The sequence below is a fragment of the Mustela lutreola genome, chromosome 12, assembly GCF_030435805.1.
Source record: "Mustela lutreola isolate mMusLut2 chromosome 12, mMusLut2.pri, whole genome shotgun sequence".
Lineage (NCBI taxonomy): Eukaryota > Metazoa > Chordata > Mammalia > Carnivora > Mustelidae > Mustela > Mustela lutreola.
Genome location: NC_081301.1, coordinates 55,429,826 through 55,450,694, shown reverse-complemented (window position 1 = coordinate 55,450,694; position 20,869 = coordinate 55,429,826). Strand labels below are relative to the sequence as shown.

Below are 20,869 nucleotides of genomic sequence, written 5' to 3'. Positions count from 1 at the left end.
TACCACCTTTATTAGAGAGAAAAATGATCATCTACTTTGATCCAGTAAGAAGTTGGACTAAAAAATTCAAATAGCCAAAAAGACTATCTGAATATCATTTTCAGACCTTGTTTTTCACCCTTCAATGTACCCCAAGAGTATATGAACGTGAGATATTGACTAATGTTTGTATGAAGCCACTAAAATTCCCACACTTTTAAAATTTAAAATTAGTGTCCTTGGATTAAGACTGCTTACAGAGAAAGCCAGAAAGAAGAAGATACTAAGTGGTTACCCCCTAACCAACAGAAGTAGCAGTGTCCCTGGGATGCTCTGCCACCGAGACGGACCCTACCCCAAAGAGGAAAGGGAGTTGGAGTACTCAGTTGTCAACACCAGAGGCACCAGGGAAGGCACTGCCATGTGATTTGATGGAATTGTATCTGATGACTTTTCTACTACAATTATTCTCCATAGAAATGATAAGAATGGCAGCATCTGTTTTCAAGACCAAAGGTAATCAAAAGCAGATAAAGTACTCGTCTAGCCCTGTGTCACTAAGTGTAAATAATCTCATTTATTTTCTAAAGATATAAATCAAAGGAGAAAAAAAAAAAAAGACTAAATCTCTACAATGCAAACAAAAGCTCCCTAGTTTCTCTGACTTCTATTCCAAATTACCGCCTCTGACCTTTTCTTAAAACTTTAAGCATCACAAGGAAATCAGTGGGAAGGGAATCATGTGCTAACCAAGTACTTAAAGAGCAGAAAAAACGCACTGGAGTGAAAGGGGATTAGTAAAGGGTGGGGAAGAGGACAAAGCCCCTCCCAGTTCGAGTGAGCAGATTTGGGATTAGTAATCAAGCGGAAACCCGCATGCAATTAACCACTCTGACATCAGGGGAGAAGCCAATATAAAACACTCAGCTGTAAGAGGGGTTCATCGGAGAACCCCCTCCGGAGTGAAAGGTACTGGAGAGAAGCTCTATGGGGAGTGGGTGGACTCCCGCCAAATCTCCATTAGGATGGGAGACTTGAAGTCACGGAAACTAACCCGCTGAAGATCCTCTGCCAATTCTTCCAGCTTCATGGTTAAATGTAATTAATGGCTGTGACCTGCTAATGAATGCTTTTGATAAGAGACATCTATGATGAGTTCTTTTTTTAATAAATAGAAATTTAAAATGAAGAAAACTAAATGCTCAGAGAGGGGATTTAATTATGTAGGTATTATACATGTCAAGTTTCTCAAGGTAAATTCGTGTTTTTATGATTCGCTAGAAATGTCATTTTACAGATACGAAAGGTATTTTGAAGGGGGTTGGGAAGGGCTCATGCCTGTTTATAACAAAACCGAAAAAGCACTGGCACAATTTCACTTTGCTTTCTTCTTTTCAGCCTCCTTTTTTTATTGGTGTGCTTCAGTCTCCACACAAAGGGCTGCAAACCAGAGATTTGTTCTTCGCTCTTGTTTACAGCAGAATGAAAGCTCATAAACTCCTCTCCCTGGGATTCATCTTCTTGCCCCTGCTTTTTTTTCATCGGACCTGGGCTCAGTTCCCAAGAGAGTGTGCCACTGTCGAGGCCTTGAGAAACGGTGTGTGTTGCCCCGATCTGTCCCCGCTGTCTGGGCCTGGGACTGACCGCTGTGGCTCCACATCGGGGAGGGGCAGGTGTGAGGCAGTGACCGCAGACTCCCGACCCCACAGCCCTCATTACCCCCATGATGGCAGAGATGATCGGGAGGCTTGGCCCACACAGTTCTTCAACAGGACATGTCACTGCAATGGCAATTTCTCAGGACACAACTGTGGGACTTGCCGTCCTGGATGGAGAGGAGTTGCCTGTGACCAGAGGGTTCTCACAGGTAAGTGAGGATATCAATGGAGGAGACACAGTTCTTCCTGAGACTCAATGCATTTAACAGAAACCTAAATCACTGGAGCTAGAAAAATACCTGGAAATCCTATTACTCAGCTGAGGGAGATGAGGCTTGAGAGGATAATAAGTTATGCAGTTTAAAGAGTCAAGGCTCAGATGTGAGTTATGCGATTTTCTTCTAAAACACTAACTGGGCAACTATGCTATTCAAGGAATTGTGCTAGGTGTTTATGACTAGAACATTTTTTTTTCTTTTTTTTTTTTAGATTTTATTTATTTATTTGACAGAGAAAGAGAGAGATCATAAGTAGAGAGAGAAGCAGGCAGAGGGAGAGAGGGAAGCAGGCTCCCTGCTGAGCAGAGAGCCTGATGTGAGGCTTGATCCCAGGACCCTGAGAGCATGACATGAGCCGAAGGCAGAGCCTTAACCCACTGAGCCACCCAGGCACCCCATGAATAGACCTTTTTGTAACTTCTCAAGGTAGTTATGTTAATGGTCATAAGCGAGGTTCAGAAAGGTCTAATCCATATAGCTGGGACTTGGAAACCCTGGAATTCACCCCTGAGGTCAGTCTAGCTCTAAATCATGAGCTTCTTCCACTGCCCTTGCTAAGCCACAACGAAACTGCCCACTGTTATGGTCAAGTTCAGCCATTTTAGATGACGAACCTCACCTGTGCCCTATTAAATAGCAATAAATAGCAAAGCTCTAAAGAGTAAATCCAGAAATACTTGCTTGTTTTCTATGTGCCAAACACTGGACCAAAGGGTCTAACGAGAGTTTTATTGAGTCTTTATTATGAGCCAGGCTCTGATAAAATTTTATGTGTGTACTCTTTAATATTTACAATTCTGTAAAGCAGATATTGTTTTTACATACACCTGACAGATGAAACACTGAGACTTAGAAAAATGAGTGCAGTCATAGAATGAGTCTCTGGCCTTAACCACTGTACCATGTTCTTGCAAGGCTTATGATTTTAAGAATGTAGAAAGTTCCCAAAATATAGCATTGTTAAGCAGAACTAATTACAAGATCACAGAATCATAAAGTCCACAGTCAGATTAAAGAAAACTAACAGAAATCCTAGGGTAAGGGGTGGGGGATGAAAACAGGCCTAAAGAAGGCATTTAGTAAGAGGCATTTTAAAAAAGTATAAAATGATTTAAACATGCATGCAGATTATCGTTAGTGGGTAAACGGGACACGGCGTTATGATTATGGTTCATGAGGCGGATGCTTTCATGGTTGAATTTTGTATCCTTGAAGTCAGGAGAAACCTTCTGGACTTAAGTGCAGAAGAGAAGAACCACTTCATCCAGGCCTTAGACATGGCAAAGCGCACAATTCACCCTCAATTTGTCATTGCGACCAGGAGATCAGAAGAAATACTGGGACCAGATGGCAACACGCCACAATTTGAGAACATTTCCATTTATAACTACTTTGTTTGGACACACTATTACTCAGTTAAAAAGACTTTCCTCGGGCCAGGACAGGAAAGCTTTGGTGAAGTGGATTTCTCTCATGAAGGACCAGCTTTCCTCACGTGGCACCGGTACCATCTCCTGCAGCTGGAGAGAGACCTGCAGGTATGTGTGGAACATTTCTGTTCTCGGGTCCAGTTTGTACATCATCTTAACTCACTGTGTTCTTAATGATCTCAACATGTGATTAATCTGCCTCTGACATTCGTGAAGTTTCTCCCTCTACTGATTACTTACTCATTTATTAATCTTTCTCTTTTATGAAGGGTTTATGAAAAGATGGTAGTATCAATGATGAGAGAGCCAGTTGGGACATTTGTAGGTGTGATTTAAAGTGTTGGACATATTCTATAGCTCTGTAATTGAAAAAATGATCTTCATATGGCTTGCAACAAAAGAATCTCATTTGCTATGTCTTCCTTCTTGAATATAAACTAATACTCCCTCCTCCTGGTTTGGACGAAACAAGTGTGCATACACTTCTGAGGCTACCAAGGCCCAAATACATCCCCCATTACGCCAGCTGATGATTCTAATACAGTACAGGGTTTAAATTATGGAAAATATATTTTACATTTATATAGTCATATTTTCATTGAGTGCCATTTTGCTTCCATGACCCCTGACACTTCAAGGCCTGTGGAAGAAACCTAATAAAATATCATATCAATCAGACAGCATTTTTCTTTAAATAGCATCAACTTTTGGGGGTGCATAAAGTGAACCTCAACCCAGACATAAGTATTTCCTGCTTATTTTTAAGCAGAGAAGCTCTAGCCACATTAAAGGATCCGTTAACACAGATATCTTTATTACCGTAGTTTCTTTTGCCAATTGCTTTTTCTTGAGAGAAGTACTGGAATTTTCAAGTGACATTTTAAATTATTATATCTCAACTAGGAAATCCACAGAGTGAACCCGTTCTCTAAATGAAATGAATTCTTTCCCTCAAATTAAAATCTGAAAACTAATCTGAAAATATCTGAGGGTAGAAAAGGTGTTTAGAGTCACCTATTGATTTGTAGTATGCCTGCTGTCAGCATTATCACAAGAAAATAAATGGTTGGAATACAGAATAAAATATGGGTATGAAAGTCGTCCAAACATACGCAGTTTGAGAGTGATTAAATTAATTCATCTGATACTCTGAACTTCATATTTTATAGTTCTGATTACAAGTAAGACATTTAGTAGATTATGAGTAGATAAATCTGTCATCTGTAATCAGCTCCAGATCTCCGTGCCTTTAAGTCATTTTCCCATGGGCACACCAAAATGAAAGGGCAGGTGGAAAGTATCTAAACGCTTCGTTTTTGCCTGTGTAAACTTCAACCTCTATGACTTACAATTTTCAAACCCAACAGCACAAGGGATCCAACAAATTACAATCTAAATGTAATGCACAGTTGAAATGCCACATGAATATGTTCCAGCTCCCAAATGTCAGCTCTGAACCACAAACTGACTCTTATTGATCCCTTGGAAGCTGTCACTAATTTTTGTGAACCAGAACAATGGCTTCTAAACAAGGGCTCTCAACCCCTGGAGATCAATAACTGAGGCTCCTTGGAAAGCTTTGGGTCCTCTAAAACACCTTGAGGACATGGAAATACTTCCTGGGAAGGGTTTAAAGTAAAAAGGCAGAAAAGTACTAAATGCTTTGGAGGTGAGATAAAACAATATCAGGCTCTCCATCTCAATTCCATGCTTTAAACATACTCACCAAAGGCCTAAGGGGAATGAGAACAAGTACAATAAATGCATGTTTTAGGGAACTCAATAAAAGAAGCATGTGATCTTGAGTCCAGTACATTTAAGAACTGTTGAGTCAGCTCAGAAGGGAAACTTGGACCCTAGTTTAAAGAACAGTATGCACAAAGAAGTATTTTGCTTCTGTTCAGTATTTCTTGATGGTATTAGTTTCGAGCAGAAACCCAAGTCTTAACAGTTTAGATTCTGAAGCAGGGGTCTTTAAGTAAAACACCTTCAGTGTCCCGGCAGGTAAGGTAAGTGTGAAACACTATGTAACCTGCGAAAAGTCAAATTCTTGTGTCTGGGGCTTGGAAAACCTGGATTGTACCACTGGGGTCTTCGTCGCTCCGATCCATAGGCTTCTCCCACTGCCCTTGCTAACCCACAAAACATTTTAAAGGCCAGACTCCAAATGCCTGAAGTCGTTCAAGTTAAATTTTAAAAGACAGAAACAAAACAAAAAGTACTGCTCTACTTATTTAAAGGCTGGATCTGGCTCCAGACCCAGACTTACTGAGGCTTGAATTCAAGATCTGAAAACAGAAGGAGGTAAAGTGTCAAAGGGTGAAAGTTATTATTGGTATTTTTTGGTATAACCAATAGAAATGTGATTACCTGCTTAAAAAAGAAAGGGAAGAATCCCTCCTTCCCCCCCAAAAATCATTTGCAGAAACTTCTGTATGCTGAATGACTTCTTATAGTACATCAGAAGCCTTGTTAAATAAGGTGTTTAATTCCTCTGGCCTCTCAGACACTACTGATACATTCGCTGGTTCGAATTGCTCAGAGAGAGCCGACAGAAAGACACCGCTGGGGAGAAAACCAAGCCAAGACGGAGAATTTTAAACAAAAGCAGAGAATACTAATAAAAGTTTCTGTGATCTAGGAAATGTTGCAGGATCCCTCGTTCTCCCTTCCCTACTGGAATTTTGCGACTGGGAAGAACATCTGTGACATTTGCACCGATGACCTAATGGGATCCCGAAGCAACTTTGATCCCACTCTGATCAGCCTGAATTCTGTCTTCTCTCAATGGCGAGTGGTCTGTGAATCCTTGGAGGATTATGATTCCCTGGGAACTCTTTGTAATAGTAAGTTCTAAATGACATCCAGGGTTCAGAATTCCCTATTAGATAAAGAGATTAAATGTGTGGCCCTTCATTCTGATGAAGTCCCAGAACCTAAGTCAGGTTCGGTGGGGTGAGGTTCAGAGCTGACGACTAAAGAAAGAATTCTTAAGACATCTTTGGTGCAAAATGGTGGTTTATTAAAGCACAGGGACAGGACCCGTGGGCAGGAAGAGCTGCTGCCCCGGGTTGTGAGGAGTGGTTGGTTATATACACAGGAGTTGGGTAGGTGAGGACAAAGGGGTGTTCAGAAGGGCTATTGGGGCAAAGAATACTATCAGGATATTGAAGGCTTAGTTGCTATCAAGTAAAGACAATTGGAAGTCTGGTGGAATGTTACATTCCTGCTATCAAGCATCCTTGTTAATGAGATTTAGGTTTTAGAAGAAATTTAACTTTATTTACTTTTCCTTCTACCTCCACCTCCTTTGGTTTTTTATGGAGGGGAGGGTGACATTAGGCTTGAGGAACTGAGTTCTGTGTCTTTGGAAATTGGGCTATTGATAAGGTAACTTCTTTGTTGTAATCTCAAGGACATTTGCAAACCAAGGGAGACTCCTGTTTTGCAGGATTGCGATCTCAGCAAGTTAACTATTTATCATTTTATGGCAGTCAAGGGTGCCTGAGCAATGCTACACATATGGAGGGGAGCGGATGAAGGGGGGTGTGCAAGGCGCCAGCTTTTGCTTTGTCCTCAGCCAGCCTCCTGCTTCCTCATCAATTCTACGAAGGACTTCAGAGTAACGTCTACTTTTGCTATATAGAGAATCCATGTACAGATCTATTCCTTGAACACTGGGGCTATTCAAGGCAATCTCAAAGGTCCCAGGGGAGACTAAACATTTTGAAATGGCTTTTCTTAAGCAATTTGGTTAGTGCATTGCTCACTCTCTTATTTTGTAAATGTTCACTGTCTTATTTTGGAAATGTATGATTGTATAAAATTCATCCTCTTAGCACACTCAGCACTGCTCAGGAGTCATGTGTCTTCTGCTGGACTTTCACAGAAAATTGTTTCCCTGAGAAATCTGGAATGTGCAGAAACAGTTGAAGAGCCCAAAGAGTAAAATTCGAGTCAAAGGGTCAAACCCAAAAGGTGATATGAAGGATATCCTTAAGTAAAGGAAGATGCTGGGGCACCTGGATGGCTCAGTTGGTTAAGTGTCAAGAGTCTTGGTTTTGCCTCAGGTCATTATCTCAGGGCTCTGGGATGGAGCCAGGTATCCATCTCTGTGCTCAGCAGGGTACATGCTTGAGATTCTCTCTCTGCCTTTTCTCCCTGCTCTCTCTCTCTCAAGTAAACAAAACTAATAAATAAGTCTTTTTTAAAAAGAAAAGGAAAGGAAGGTTACTGCACAGAAAAGATCTGCCAGCCAATCACTTTCCACCTCTCTCAAAGCAAACACATAAAGAGAATGCTTAACCAGCTGTCCTAGCTAGCATCCTCTCTTCAGTGATTTAAATGCCACTTCTGCCTTAGGCCAAGTTTCTGTTGTATGTGGATGTGTTCCTGAGTGTACCATTCTCTTCCTTGGATCACATTATTAGTCTCTGTGGTACTAACACAGGTCTTAATTATTAGAGTCTCCCTACCCTGTCTTATTTTTCTTCTTCAGGCATGCTCAGGGATTTTAAGTTTGTTCTTCCATGTAAAAACTAGATTTCAGGAATTCATTTTATTACTATCTTCATAGCACATTTTATGTACATTCTTTTAAGTTTAAAATATTAAATTCCTTTATAAACGTAAAAAAAGGATATTCTTAAAAAGAATATTCTAAAAAGAACAAAAAATTCAGTAGATTTTTCTTACCATTAGAAAATTATTTAGCTGTGTATAGGAATAAAGGATGAGGGAAATGACAGTATATTAATTTTTTTTTTCTGTAGAAGCTTAAAACTTAGAGTAAAAATTTTATTTGTTTGGCATGCTGAATGAGTAACCACACCTTGAAATACAATTGAGAATTAATATATCTTTAGATACCAAAACATTAATTTTTGAGCAGGCTATTGTATTTTGGCCTGGGATTTTTTTTCCCAGACATTTTCGGATGATGCAGATAATTGGATACCAAAATGTAGCATAGTTTAAATGGGTAAATAGGAGAGAAGTCCCTTGGTCACAGTATCTTGGTCAATTAGTCTAAGTCTCATAACAGGACACAGAGTTTCATGAAAAATTGAAGATTATGTATTTTAAATGAAGCAAATTTGAAGATTACTCCTTGTCTTAGTTCAAAATATAAATGCCAAGCATTTTATTTATTATTAGCCAGTGAAAGATAAAAGGAAACTAATAGTTGATTCAACACATGCTATGCAACTGATACGGTGCCAAATGCTTTAATATAACACTGTATTTAATTCTCCTAGAGAGGGGTACCTGGGAGGCTCAGTTGGTCAAGCCTCTGTCTTCTGCTCAGGTCATGATCCCAGGGTCATGGGATCCATCAAGCCCTAAGTCTGGCTCCCTGCTGAGCAGGGCTTCTCTCTGTGCCTTTTGCCCCTCCCCCCTGCTTGTGCTTACATGCTCTCTCTCACTCTCTCTAATAAATAAATAAAATCTTTTAAAAAACAATTCTCCTAGAGATTCTTTCCTTTCTTTACTGTTCTTGGATGAAACGATTTATTCCTGTGGATTTTTATCATATTTTACAGGAGAGCCATGCATAGACATATCACATGCCTGTGTTTTCATGGGCTTGTTGCACCATGTCTCTCCAATGTTCTATTAATGCACCAAACTTGGTACTTTGAAAGAATGAATTAGGGACATCTAAGCCTCTTCTAACCAGTAAAATATCATGTTTGATACATCACATAAAAAACACTGTTGTTTCTACACAGTATTTCCTCCATCTACTTTCTCCTTCACACACTCAGAACTTTTTATTCCTTCCTGCATGAAAATTTCACAAGACTCCAATCTATACAATGTTTTTAGGTGTATTTTAGGCAGAGGTTGTCCATGCCTGTTTGGTCCAAACCTAAAGACCCTTGGGTTGGGGCACCTGGGTGGCTCAGTGGGTTAAGCCTCTGCCTTCGGCTCAGGTCATGATCCCAGGGTCCTGGGATCGAGCCCCACGTCGGGCTCTCTGCTCTGCAGGGAGCCTGCTTCCTCCTCTCTCTCTGCCTGCCTCTCTGCCTACTTGTGATCTCTGTCAGATAAATAAAAAAACTTTAAAAAAAGAAAAAAAGACCCTTGGGTTAAATTAAACTGCTTTAAACTAGTTTCTTTACTATCTGAATTCTCCACTATGAAACTCCATGAGGGCAAAATTAGAAATGTAGTGTTTTCAAAACCCACAGGATTTATTATTTTTTCTTGGAATTTATTGACAGTTCCTGAACAATAATCCCTAAAACATAAACTTGAATTGATAGATTAGCCCGTGGTATCTGAAACTTCTAGTAATAATATATACCTAAAAAAATGTACATCTACTTTCTAATCTCAATATTGCCATATGTTTAATTTTTATATTATATAAATAAATTTGCTATGCTAATTCATCAGGTATTAACCGTTAGGTCAGTTATGAACATTACAACATAATAAGCTTTATGAATGAGGTGAAATGTATACAAGTTGCAGTTGTAAGATCACCTCTCCCATCCCATAAATGCAGATTATTCTGCATATACTAGTAGGACACACACATTCCTCTGGGGACCACCGAACAGATAAATGCAAAAGGCTCCTAACCAATCTCCTTTCCTCCCAACTACCTAAGATTTCTCTTCACTTCCTATTGAATTAAATAAAATTTTTCCTATTGCTCTTGATTTCTTCACGTATGGTTCTGGTCTAGCTTTTCATTGTTCTCACCGTCCACTACTCTCATACATCACCCTGTGCTCAAGGCAAGTTATTTCCCACACAGGCCCTCTTTTATAGCCGACATGATCTTTCCACACATCAGCATATACCAAAAGATGATTTAGCATCTGTTACATGCCAGACACTATACCAAGATTAAGGGGTGTGCTGGTGAGCGAGTACAGAGAGCATTCTTGCTCTGACAGAACATATCTCATAGACAGGAGAAAGCTTATCATCTGTCCTTATTACCTCTGTCTAAAATCTCTGACTTGTAACATTTCTCCTGTTTCACCTGAAAATTCTCCTCAGTCCTTCAGGGTTCTTTGCAAATCTCTCTTCTTTAATGACACCCTTCTGGAGTCATTCAACTAAAAAGGATTGATATTCTCTCTCAGTCTCTCTCAGTCTCTTTGTCTCTCTCTCCTCTGTCTCCCTCTCTGTCCCTCTCTCTGTCTCCTTTCTCTACCTTCCTGTCTGCCTCTTTCCCTCTCTTTCTCTCCCTCCCTCCCTTAAGGCACCTATCCCATTACCCCTACTATCACAGTTCTTTGTTTCCTGTTTGTCCTACTGCCTTTTAATTTTTTTTTAAAGATTTTATTTATTTATTTGACAGAGAGAAATCACAAGTAGATAGAGAAGCAGGCAGAGAGAGAAAGAGGGAAGCAGGCTCCCTGCTGAGCAGAGAGCCCGATGCAGGACTCGATTCCAGGACCCTGAGATCATGACCTGAGCCGAAGGCAGCGGCTTAACCCACTGAGCCACCCAGGCGCCCCCTACTGCCTTTTAAAAAGTCTAATTATTTCTCACATCAATTGCTGTAAAACATGAATTGATTAAAGCACAGACCATGTCCCAAAGAGTTTTGGATTGTTTTTCTTTATTTCTCTGAAGGCTTGAAACAAATAACATTTGAGTACAAAATTTCACATATATGTGAAATACAGATTTCACCGTGGAATTTAGGTTTATGAGGTTTTGGTAAAATTCAATTTTCCAAGGAATTTTTATGTTAATATAATCTCACTACAGAAGCATACATCGATTAAAAATATCAGAACCTCTACCTATTTGTGATTTTATAGATTCCACTGATTTTATAGATCACATATCTATTTTAAAATCTTCTATTGATTTTATGGATCGCATATCTAATTCTGTTCACAGAAGTGGCCATGATAATTTAGATTTTCTCACTGTAATGCTCCTAAGTAAGCATTTTTAAAAATTTTCTCTTCTACAAAGGAGAACTTATCTTTCCATGTTCTTGCTATTAATAAAAATTAAAGAGCAAAGATAAGATCTCTAAATATTCTATAAATATTTACATAGTCCATCCTTTTTCCAGGTACTGAGGGTGGACCAATTAGGAGAAATCCAGCTGGAAATGTGGCTAGACCAATGGTGCAACGTCTTCCTGAACCACAGGATGTCGCTCAGTGCTTGGAAGTTGGTATATTCGACACCCCTCCTTTTTATTCCAATTCTACAAACAGTTTCCGAAACACAGTGGAAGGTAAGTTAAAGAAATCAGCGTTTTGAATTCATCTGGTTATCATAGTAAACTGAACTGTTCACGTTCAGATCTTTTTGAAAAATCTTTGAAAGCCGCATTGATCCTGTGAATTTATAGGAATGTCGCTTCCAATTATGATGCAGTCACAGTTCTTTGCTCAAGAAAGAACTTGTTAAAGAAAAGTGTCAGACCATGAAACTCTTTATCATAAGACAAGCCCTTGGAAATTGTTCTTCAATCTCTTAAATACCTAAAAAGTATTTAAACAAATCTGTTAGGTGGCTGATCAATAAGTGTATAACTATATCAAATTCTAGTAGAGTCGAATAATATTCAAGACTTTGAGAGCTTATTAAAATTTTTTCTGAAAAACTAACAATAAAAAATTCTAAACAATTAGTTGACAGCCAATAAAGCCTGGTTGGGGCATTCATTTTATTTAAGTTTATATCATCCTGTAACTTTTCTAAAAGGTCTAAAAATATTCAAATTACCATGTAATGATATTTACTTTGATTTTCCTTATTTAATTCAAGCATTTTAAAGCTGGGGAAACTAAAGACCAAAGAGCTACAGTGAATATCCCCCAAAATACTCAGTAACAGAGCACAATTTCAAATCCAAATTTTCTAAGTCCAGTGTCTTTATATGATGAATTTTGATATCGCTAAATCATTATTGAAACATATTTAAAGTTTTAAAACAACAGAATCACATTTATATATTAAAAATCTCTTATTGTCAAAATTCACATTATATGTAGCATTAAACATATTAGACTCCTCCCCCTGAAAAACAATGGGAATAGATCTCTCTGGCCCCATGATCTGAGATACTTGAAACATAAATCTCATCATTATTTTCATTCTCTCCCCTTTATCATCAAAAGTGTATGCCATTCTCTTCTATCTTCATGTTAATTTTAATAATTAAATATGAATGCACTGATTTGTAGATTATTCAATACATCAGCGCTATATTTTGACTAAACTGGTATATATAAACTAAGGCCATAAGCACTAATGTTTAAAAGAATGTGTAGATTGCATCTTACTGAAGCTCAATCAAAAGACAAATAGCTCTGATGTCCTGACAGCACATATGAAAAGGACCAGCCCCTACCAACATGCCCATCATGTTACAGGCAATCTTTAAATATTTTATAAATAAAAAACAATAATGGGATAAAAGTATAAAACATGGCTATATAAATGCGAGTAATTATACAAATGGGTTAATGTATTTTAAATTCTAATTTTATTTTATAGTATGTAAATTTTCCCTGCTGTCCCACCTCTGATTCTTACTCCATCCCACATCATAGACCTCCATTTTTGTTTGTGATCTTTCCTCACCTTTTGCCATTTATACATATACATACATATACATATACGTATACATATACATGTATACGTATATGTATGAAATATACATGTATATACACATGTATATATATGTATATACACATGTATATGTATGAAATATATATGTATATGTATATATATGTATATGTATGAAAATGTGTATGGAAAATACATATATAACAGAAATATATATAATACATGTATTATAGGAAGTATACATATTATATGGGAATAGCATATATATATCATATAGAATATGGGAAATATATATGTAGAATATAGATAATTATCAAAAGTCCTAGAAATATTTCAACCAATAGGCTGTCCAGATGTTTAAAACTAGTACAGACATGATAAGAACGTTATGAGAAATTGTGACTTTTCTACAAAAATAAGATAACTTTCTAAAAATAAATGTGCTGACAGTCAAAAGGAATAAGGCAGGAAACTAAAGTAATATCTGTCAATGTAAGTTCTAGGACAGTCAGAGGGATGTTCTCCCAATTGTGCCAGCAGTTTTTAGAAGAAGCTGGAGATTTCCATTGTCTTTATTTCCACTAGACCAATGTTTGCCTTGTCAAAATAGTGTGTTCTATATATTTTGACTGGTATCCTTTGCAGGCCATGATTTTTAACCTAGAAGCTACATTTAGCAAATCAGGCCACTAGTTTAAAGCTAACCAAGCTCTGGCTTAGGAGCAGGAAATGACACCAACCATAGGAACAGAGAAGCAGTGCTATTACAGTAAAGTAAAAATTGGCCTGAGAAGCTTAGGAAAAATTGTTTCCCAATTTAATCACTGCCACTGATTTGGAAAGTAAGATGTTTGTGATGGCTTTTACTAGTCTCACCCATGTTTTTTTTTTATCTAGGTTACAGTGATCCCACAGGAAAATATGACCCTGCTATTCGAAGCCTTCACAATCTGGCTCATCTGTTTCTGAATGGAACAGGGGGACAAACCCATTTATCTCCAAATGATCCTATTTTTGTCCTCCTACATACTTTCACTGATGCAGTCTTTGATGAATGGATGAGGAGATATAATGCTGGTGAGATGTTTTCATTTGCTTTTTTGCAGGCTCAGCAAGGACACTGCTTAGGTGATAGAGTTATCACTATAGAGTAAGCACTCGACACATCCAAACTACACTTCAAAATAAGGATAAAATAGCTGTGATATCTAGACATTTCCAAATATCCCAAACTACTTTGAAAATGCAGATGAAACATCTCTTACAGCGGTTATAAGATATTTATTATCATCCACTCAGACTAAGCACAGAACCCCTTCCCATGTTGTATGAAAAGATGACTATCAGACTCCTCAATTGTTTCTTCCCCATATCTTCCAATGAACATTGGCATTACCTTTTTTTTTTTCTTTTTTTTTTGGAACGTTCTCATTGTGAATAAAAAAATCCTACTGAGCTCTTCCTCAATACCCAAAAGACAAAAAAATTATACTCACAATCCACAGTTTTGATTTTTATTACTTTTGGCCTCTTACAAATGGAAATTTTATTCAACTTGAAAAGTTAATGTTGGCTTTTTATCACTGCATAGATAATCTCTTTCAGCTTCATTTTAATGCATTTTTTAAAAATATTATTTAAAAGGCCATTTTCCCTTCAGTTCTACTCAGCTGAGAGGCTCACATTACTTTTCAAATAAAAGTGCTTCTATCAGTTAAAACGTCATGCATTTTCATATTTCAAAACTGTTCTAAATTTTTGCTTCTGTGCCTTTACATCATCACACATAAACATAATGTTGGGGATTAACTATTGATTTATCTATCCAGTTCGTCCAGTCTCTTATTTGTGTGTGAGTGTGTGTGTGTGTGTGTGTGTGTGTGTGTGTGTGTATTTATACACCAGAAACCTCTAATCCAACCTGATTATGAGCATTAACTACTGTATTGATCAAAATCGAATGTTCCATCAAAAAATCCATAAAGGATCAAATAACTTACACGTAAATATTTGCTCATCAACCTGCTATAAATTCATTGAATGGAGTGCCACCTTATTTCACATGTATTTACCTACATACCTACAAACATAACGAATTACCTAGAATTTACAATGTCTATTTTTTAAGTGAAATAAGAAATTAACAACGCTTAAGATGCAATGAATGCAGTATTATTGTGGATTTTCATAATGCCTACCTTATCTTTACAACCATAGTGCTCACTCCTAAATCTTACCCAATATCTCAGGCATTCATCTTCAACAAATCTTTCCTAAGCATTCATATATTTAATATAACACAACATCCATTTATTTTCACAGTCATAATTATCATTTTATATATGCTTAGCTGTATTACTTTTAGGACAATAACAAGTAAATGGGAGTTAATAGGTTTAGGAATGAACAAAAAGGTTCATTAAATATACACTTCTGAGAACTAGACAATGATGTACAAACTGCCCTTACGCAGCCATTCAAAATGGACTGTTTCTAAGTTTTTCTTACTTAACACTTACTTAGGAAGTCAGAAGTGGAGAATCTTGGTTACTCTGGCAAGTCTCTTAAAGGGAGCTTGCTTTCATCCATGAAAACAAATGTTCCTTTGCCTTACATATCTTGATTGAAAAGATCATTATTTCACATTCATAACAATCCATTAAAGGCCATTGATGAACCAGATAAAACACTTTTGCTTTTTAGCTATTTTCTTCCTGCTCCCTTTGTGTATGCTATAAATAGCATAAGATCTCTCAGTTACCTGGAGGGTAACGGACGGAAAAGCACTGTAAATGAAAAATAGGGAACCTGAAGCCTATTCTGACAAAATACAGCCATAAAATTATAGGACAAGCCAATGTAAACACTAATAAATTGCATGAACACTAAACACTAACAGTTAACTACCCACTTAAATATTCCATGCACCTGCAAATGCCCCTTGAAAAACAGTGTCATAGAACAACTATGTTAAAGAAAAAATAAAACGATTGGAAAAATTTCTAAAATTATCCATATAGTAGAAGTCTTTGTTGAAAATAAGTCTATGAGTGGAGGATGGAATTATATTTTCAAAATGTATTAAACAGCTTTTATAGATAACGAGAACTCTTCAAAAATCATAAGATTATAAAATTATTAGAATCAGAATGGAATAAGAGTTACATTTTACAGCTGAAGGAAATTATAGTCATTTACAGGGAAAAGTCTATTACAGAATCCTTTCATTAGACATGAGGTAGAACAATATAGAACATCCAAACTAATACTAATTTTTATTCACTAACATTTTTTATCTATGTGCACATTTACTTCTAATCTCTTTTTTTTTTCCAAATGAGAATCGTGTGAATTAAGTTTTAAATATAGTACTCCAGAAGTTCAGTGAATTTTTCAGAAGAAGCAGTTTATATATTTCCTAGCCCAATCACTACTATTATGCCCTGAAAGAAATGAAGTAATTACACACACACTCAAATCCTTTCACATATATTATCTGATTCCATATCCTGGTTATTGTGAATAATGCTACAATAAACCCTGATGCAGACATCTCTTTGAGATACTAATTTCACATCTTTTAGATATACCCCCAAAGTGGCATTGCTGGATCATATGGTGGTTCTATTTTTATATCTTGAGGAACTTCCATTCTGTTTCCATAGTAGCTGCACCAATTCCCACCAATAGTGTGCAACGGCTCTCATTTCTCCACACTCTTGCCAACACTTGCTATCTCTTTTCTTTTTGATAATCGCCATCCTAAAATATGTGCTCTCTCATTACAGTCCTAATCTGCATTTTCTGATGATTAGTGATATTCAATACCTTTTCACATACCGGTTGCCCATTTGTAAATCATCATGTCGTACATCTTAAATATATACAATTTTTTGGCCAGGTGGACCTCAGAAAAGCTGGAAAAAATACTATGGGCACCTACGATTCCCTACATTGTCTTCTAGATACCAGAAATACAGTAGCATACAAAACACACAAAAATAGTTTCCCTCCTAGAACCCTCCTCGTTGTTAGTAGAAATGACAGTAAAAATATGTAAGTAAATATATAGTATGTTAGATGGGGGAAAGTCTTTTTAAGCAAAGAAAATCAGGAAAGTGGTTAGGGGGTACGAGGTAAATACATGGCGGAAGATCATCCCTAGGTGAGCAAAGGAGCCCACTCTGACTGGAGAGTGGAGGGAAAATGATGGGAAGTAAGGTCAGAGGGACAACAGGTGGAGATTTTGAGGGATATTAGATGTATTTCTAGGATGCGGAGCCCCTGAAGGGTCTTGCATAGGAAAGTTTCATGACAATTCTGCTGTTACTGTTTATTATTTTTATGATTATTCCTCCACTCATTAATGGGTATAACACTTTATCACATAGCTGACGCTGAACTGGGTTGAGGCTGACCAAGTCAGGATCTAGTAGAAAGGTGAAATGAAAAGTTAAAAAATTATCTAAATGATTAACTTTAGTATCTAACTTTAATAAATAATTAACAGTAGTACACCAAAATGTGAACTTCTTGAAGCCAGGCATTTTGTCTGTTTTGTTCAGTGTCATCACCTCCATGGCTAGACCAGTGTCTGGCATTGGTAAGAGCTCAATGGATTTGAATAGATAAATATTTAATTAGCATTAATACATAGTAAATTAAAAGTCACAAAAATATAAACACTACATACCATTTTAATGATCAAAAATGTTTTTTCAAAGGAGATGCTAAAACCCTCTTCTGAGCTTCCTAGGATCACAGTGACTGTTTAGGTAATATATTGCTTACAAACAAAAAATCTAATACTCCATTAGCCTTCTCACATACCCCAGCTCTTCTAAATATATTCCCACTCATGTCCTGCCCAAGTCCATTTCCAACTCTGGTCTTGAGATATCCCATCTGGTTTAGTTGTATTGACAAAAATGCAGAACAACAATAACAAAAAAGAATAATCTTTTGCCACAAAGAGCATATCACTCTTTTTATCCCTGATGACAGAAACTCACTAATAATATAAATGCCTGTAATTTGCATTTAAGTAGAAAGAGGAAAGGAGGCAGGAGGTAAATAATATTTCAGGACCTTGATTTAAAATTTTAAGTGTTTTTTCTAACAGAGTATCTGGAGATAAGTTAATATTTATATCTCTGAAGATAAATAGAAAAAGTAAAGAATACCAAACAGATATATTTATATTCAAGGGCAAACTTCCATTATATATAGTACCTCTCAAATTTAAATTTTAGATGAAGCTACAGCAGACTACAGGTCCATCTTTTTTAAGCTTTGAAAAATAACTTCAGTGAATTTTTTCAAATAAGTTTTTGTAATTTAAAAATAAAACAATAAATGATCATCATAGATGATAAAATATTAAAACTTCCCTGCTTTTAAACTCTCTTGATCTACTGAATGATGTGCTAGGGCTGTATTCAAAGCATTTGAACTCTGTTTTATGCAATTCTCTGTTCTGCTGTAGTGAAACTATTTTTATGTCTTTTTCAGTATAAATTATAAAAGAAATTTTTATCTTATCCTAGAATATTTCAAGTCACCTTCAGAATATAATAATAATCTATTAATACTAACTTTATTATGTCTAATAATGAGATGTCTTTGGCGTATTTTAGATGCATCCAAATTTCCACTGGAAAATGCCCCGATTGGGCACAATAGACAATACAACATGGTACCATTCTGGCCCCCAGTTACCAACATAGAAATGTTTGTTACTGCTCCAGACAATTTGGGATATACTTATGAAGTTCAATGGCCAAGTGAGTATTGAAAATGTAACTACTATGGAAATTTCCTAAAGCAAATTTGTTGCCTTTTAAGGTAATCACAGTATTCTGTGGCCTATATTTTCCACTTAGATTTAGAAGGTGTTATTTGGATTTTTATTTGGGGATAAAGAGATGAAATTTAACATTTGTTGAGAGCCTACCCTGACCTGGAATTAAGTTGATTATATAGCACACTCTCTCACTTAATCCCTACAACCCTCTGAGATAAGTATTGTAATCCTCATTTTACAAGTAAGGAAGAAGGGGCTGGCCATGATTAGTTTAGAAAGGATAAATGTCAAAGATCACATTTTTAGTAGGCAGGGAGAATTAATTTTGAGCTTAGACCTGTGTAATATGCCCAATTTATTCTACTACATAATTGTGCCTCCTTATCTTTATTCTGAAAAAAAAAATGGAGTGAGATACTGCTTACTGCTTTTTCTGAGATTCTGAAATTGAAAAGTTTCTTGTTTAATTTCCAATCCCTTCCCAACAAAGGCAGGAGGGTGGAAGAGCACACAACACGTAGATTCTGAAAGACTTGGGCTCTAAAACCAACTCTAGTGCCTCCTGACCAAGTGACCCAAGAGGTTCAAACCCCACAGCATCATTGTCTCAACTTTAGAATGGAATTAATAATAACTATCCCAGGAGGGTCCATTTATTATGAGAAATTGGGAAGTGCCTTTAAAATAACAGGTGCTATTATCAGCAATGTGGCCAGTAAAAATTATATATGAAGAATGTGGTAAAATGCCTGCAACAGTGTCTAAGTTTAGGGTGTCTGATTTTTGGGAGGCAACTATTTTACTGTTTATTTTTAATTCTCCTTTTATTTTTCCAATAGGTCGGAATCTTAGTATTTCTGAGATTGTTACCATAGGAGTAGTTGCCGCTTTATTACTGGTTGCAGTCATTTTCGCAGGTGCTTCTTGCCTGATTCGTGCCAGAAGCAACATGGATGAAACAAATCAGCCTCTTCTCACTGATCAGTATCAACACTATGCTGAAGACTATGAAAATATGCAGAATCCTAATCAGTCTATGGTCTAATGACAAATGACCAATTCACGTATGTACTAGTATCACAAAAACACTTGGTTGAAAATAATAGATTAAATTGCTTGGTGTATTTTCTTTCCCTCTGTTACTTTCTTCCTTATGCATGCACTTGTTAGAACTAAAGCTCTAAATATTGTTTTTCATAACTAGGAAGACTCAAAATATTTTTTAATGGGATCTAGGTTTCAAATCTTTAAAATGGTAAGTTGTATGTTAACTAACCAAAATTTAATCAAAATTTGAAACAATTTAAAAAAAATGAAATAAAATGAAACGGTAGTTTGTAGGCACATACCCTAACTGCTAACCCTAATTTCTAACCCTAACCCTACCTCTAACCCTAACACTAACCCTCTTGAGAGGTCCCTGAACAGCAAAATACCAAGGACATGCCCTAACCCTAACCCTCAGTCTGAGAAAGTGGCTTCCTGAGTACATAATAAGAAGCTGAGAAGACCCTAGAGAAGACCCCAAACACTTAAGTATTGGTAATATTTCTGAAAACGGATGTGAAGGTAAAGATTTAAAAAAAAAAAAAAAAAAGTAGGTTGCACCAACTCCATGGTATTTAAGGAGAGTGTGAAGGTTTGGGGCACATTTTACAAGTCAACTATATGACAATGTTAATAAGCTACTGTGCTCTGTTTATGTATAAAGAAAAATCATGATAATAAATCTTTGATTAAAATACAGGAGTAAGAATATCTACAACGTAAAATGTAAATATCTTTCCGTTCACTTACATTGAAGAACAGATATATAGGAAGCCACTTTTATGAGTTAAAATCAATTATGTGGAGCTAGAAATGAGATCCCAATTAATTTTTTCAAACTAGAATTCCCCGTTGGACATCCGCACACATTTTAGTCTAAGGTTCAAAGTCGCAAAAAATCATAATCACTGTCACATTCTGAAGTGGTAAAAACATCACTTTGTTTAAAGGACAATTGATACTGCCTCTGTTTGCCACTATGTTCTCCCTCTCAATTCACTGAAAAAGGAACTACCCATCTGTACACTTCACCTCCCAGTTCCTCTGCCAGTATCTTAGAGGTCCACAAGCCAACCACTAAGGTGGAGAACACACAGTACAGTGTTCTACAGT

General features: G+C 36.8%; 1 protein-coding gene across 1 annotated transcript; it reads left to right on the top strand.

Moving 5' to 3' along the window:
• Positions 1 to 1,461: 1,461 nt before the first annotated feature.
• Positions 1,462 to 19,833, top strand: TYRP1 (tyrosinase related protein 1). The gene is made up of 7 exons (XM_059142266.1): positions 1,462 to 1,846; positions 3,131 to 3,453; positions 5,987 to 6,191; positions 11,399 to 11,566; positions 13,804 to 13,983; positions 18,543 to 18,689; positions 19,549 to 19,833. Exons 1-7 carry the CDS (start codon positions 1,462 to 1,464, stop codon positions 19,752 to 19,754), a joined length of 1,614 nt encoding a protein of 537 aa, XP_058998249.1. The 3' UTR covers positions 19,755 to 19,833.
• The last annotated feature ends 1,036 nt before the right edge of the window (positions 19,834 to 20,869 follow it).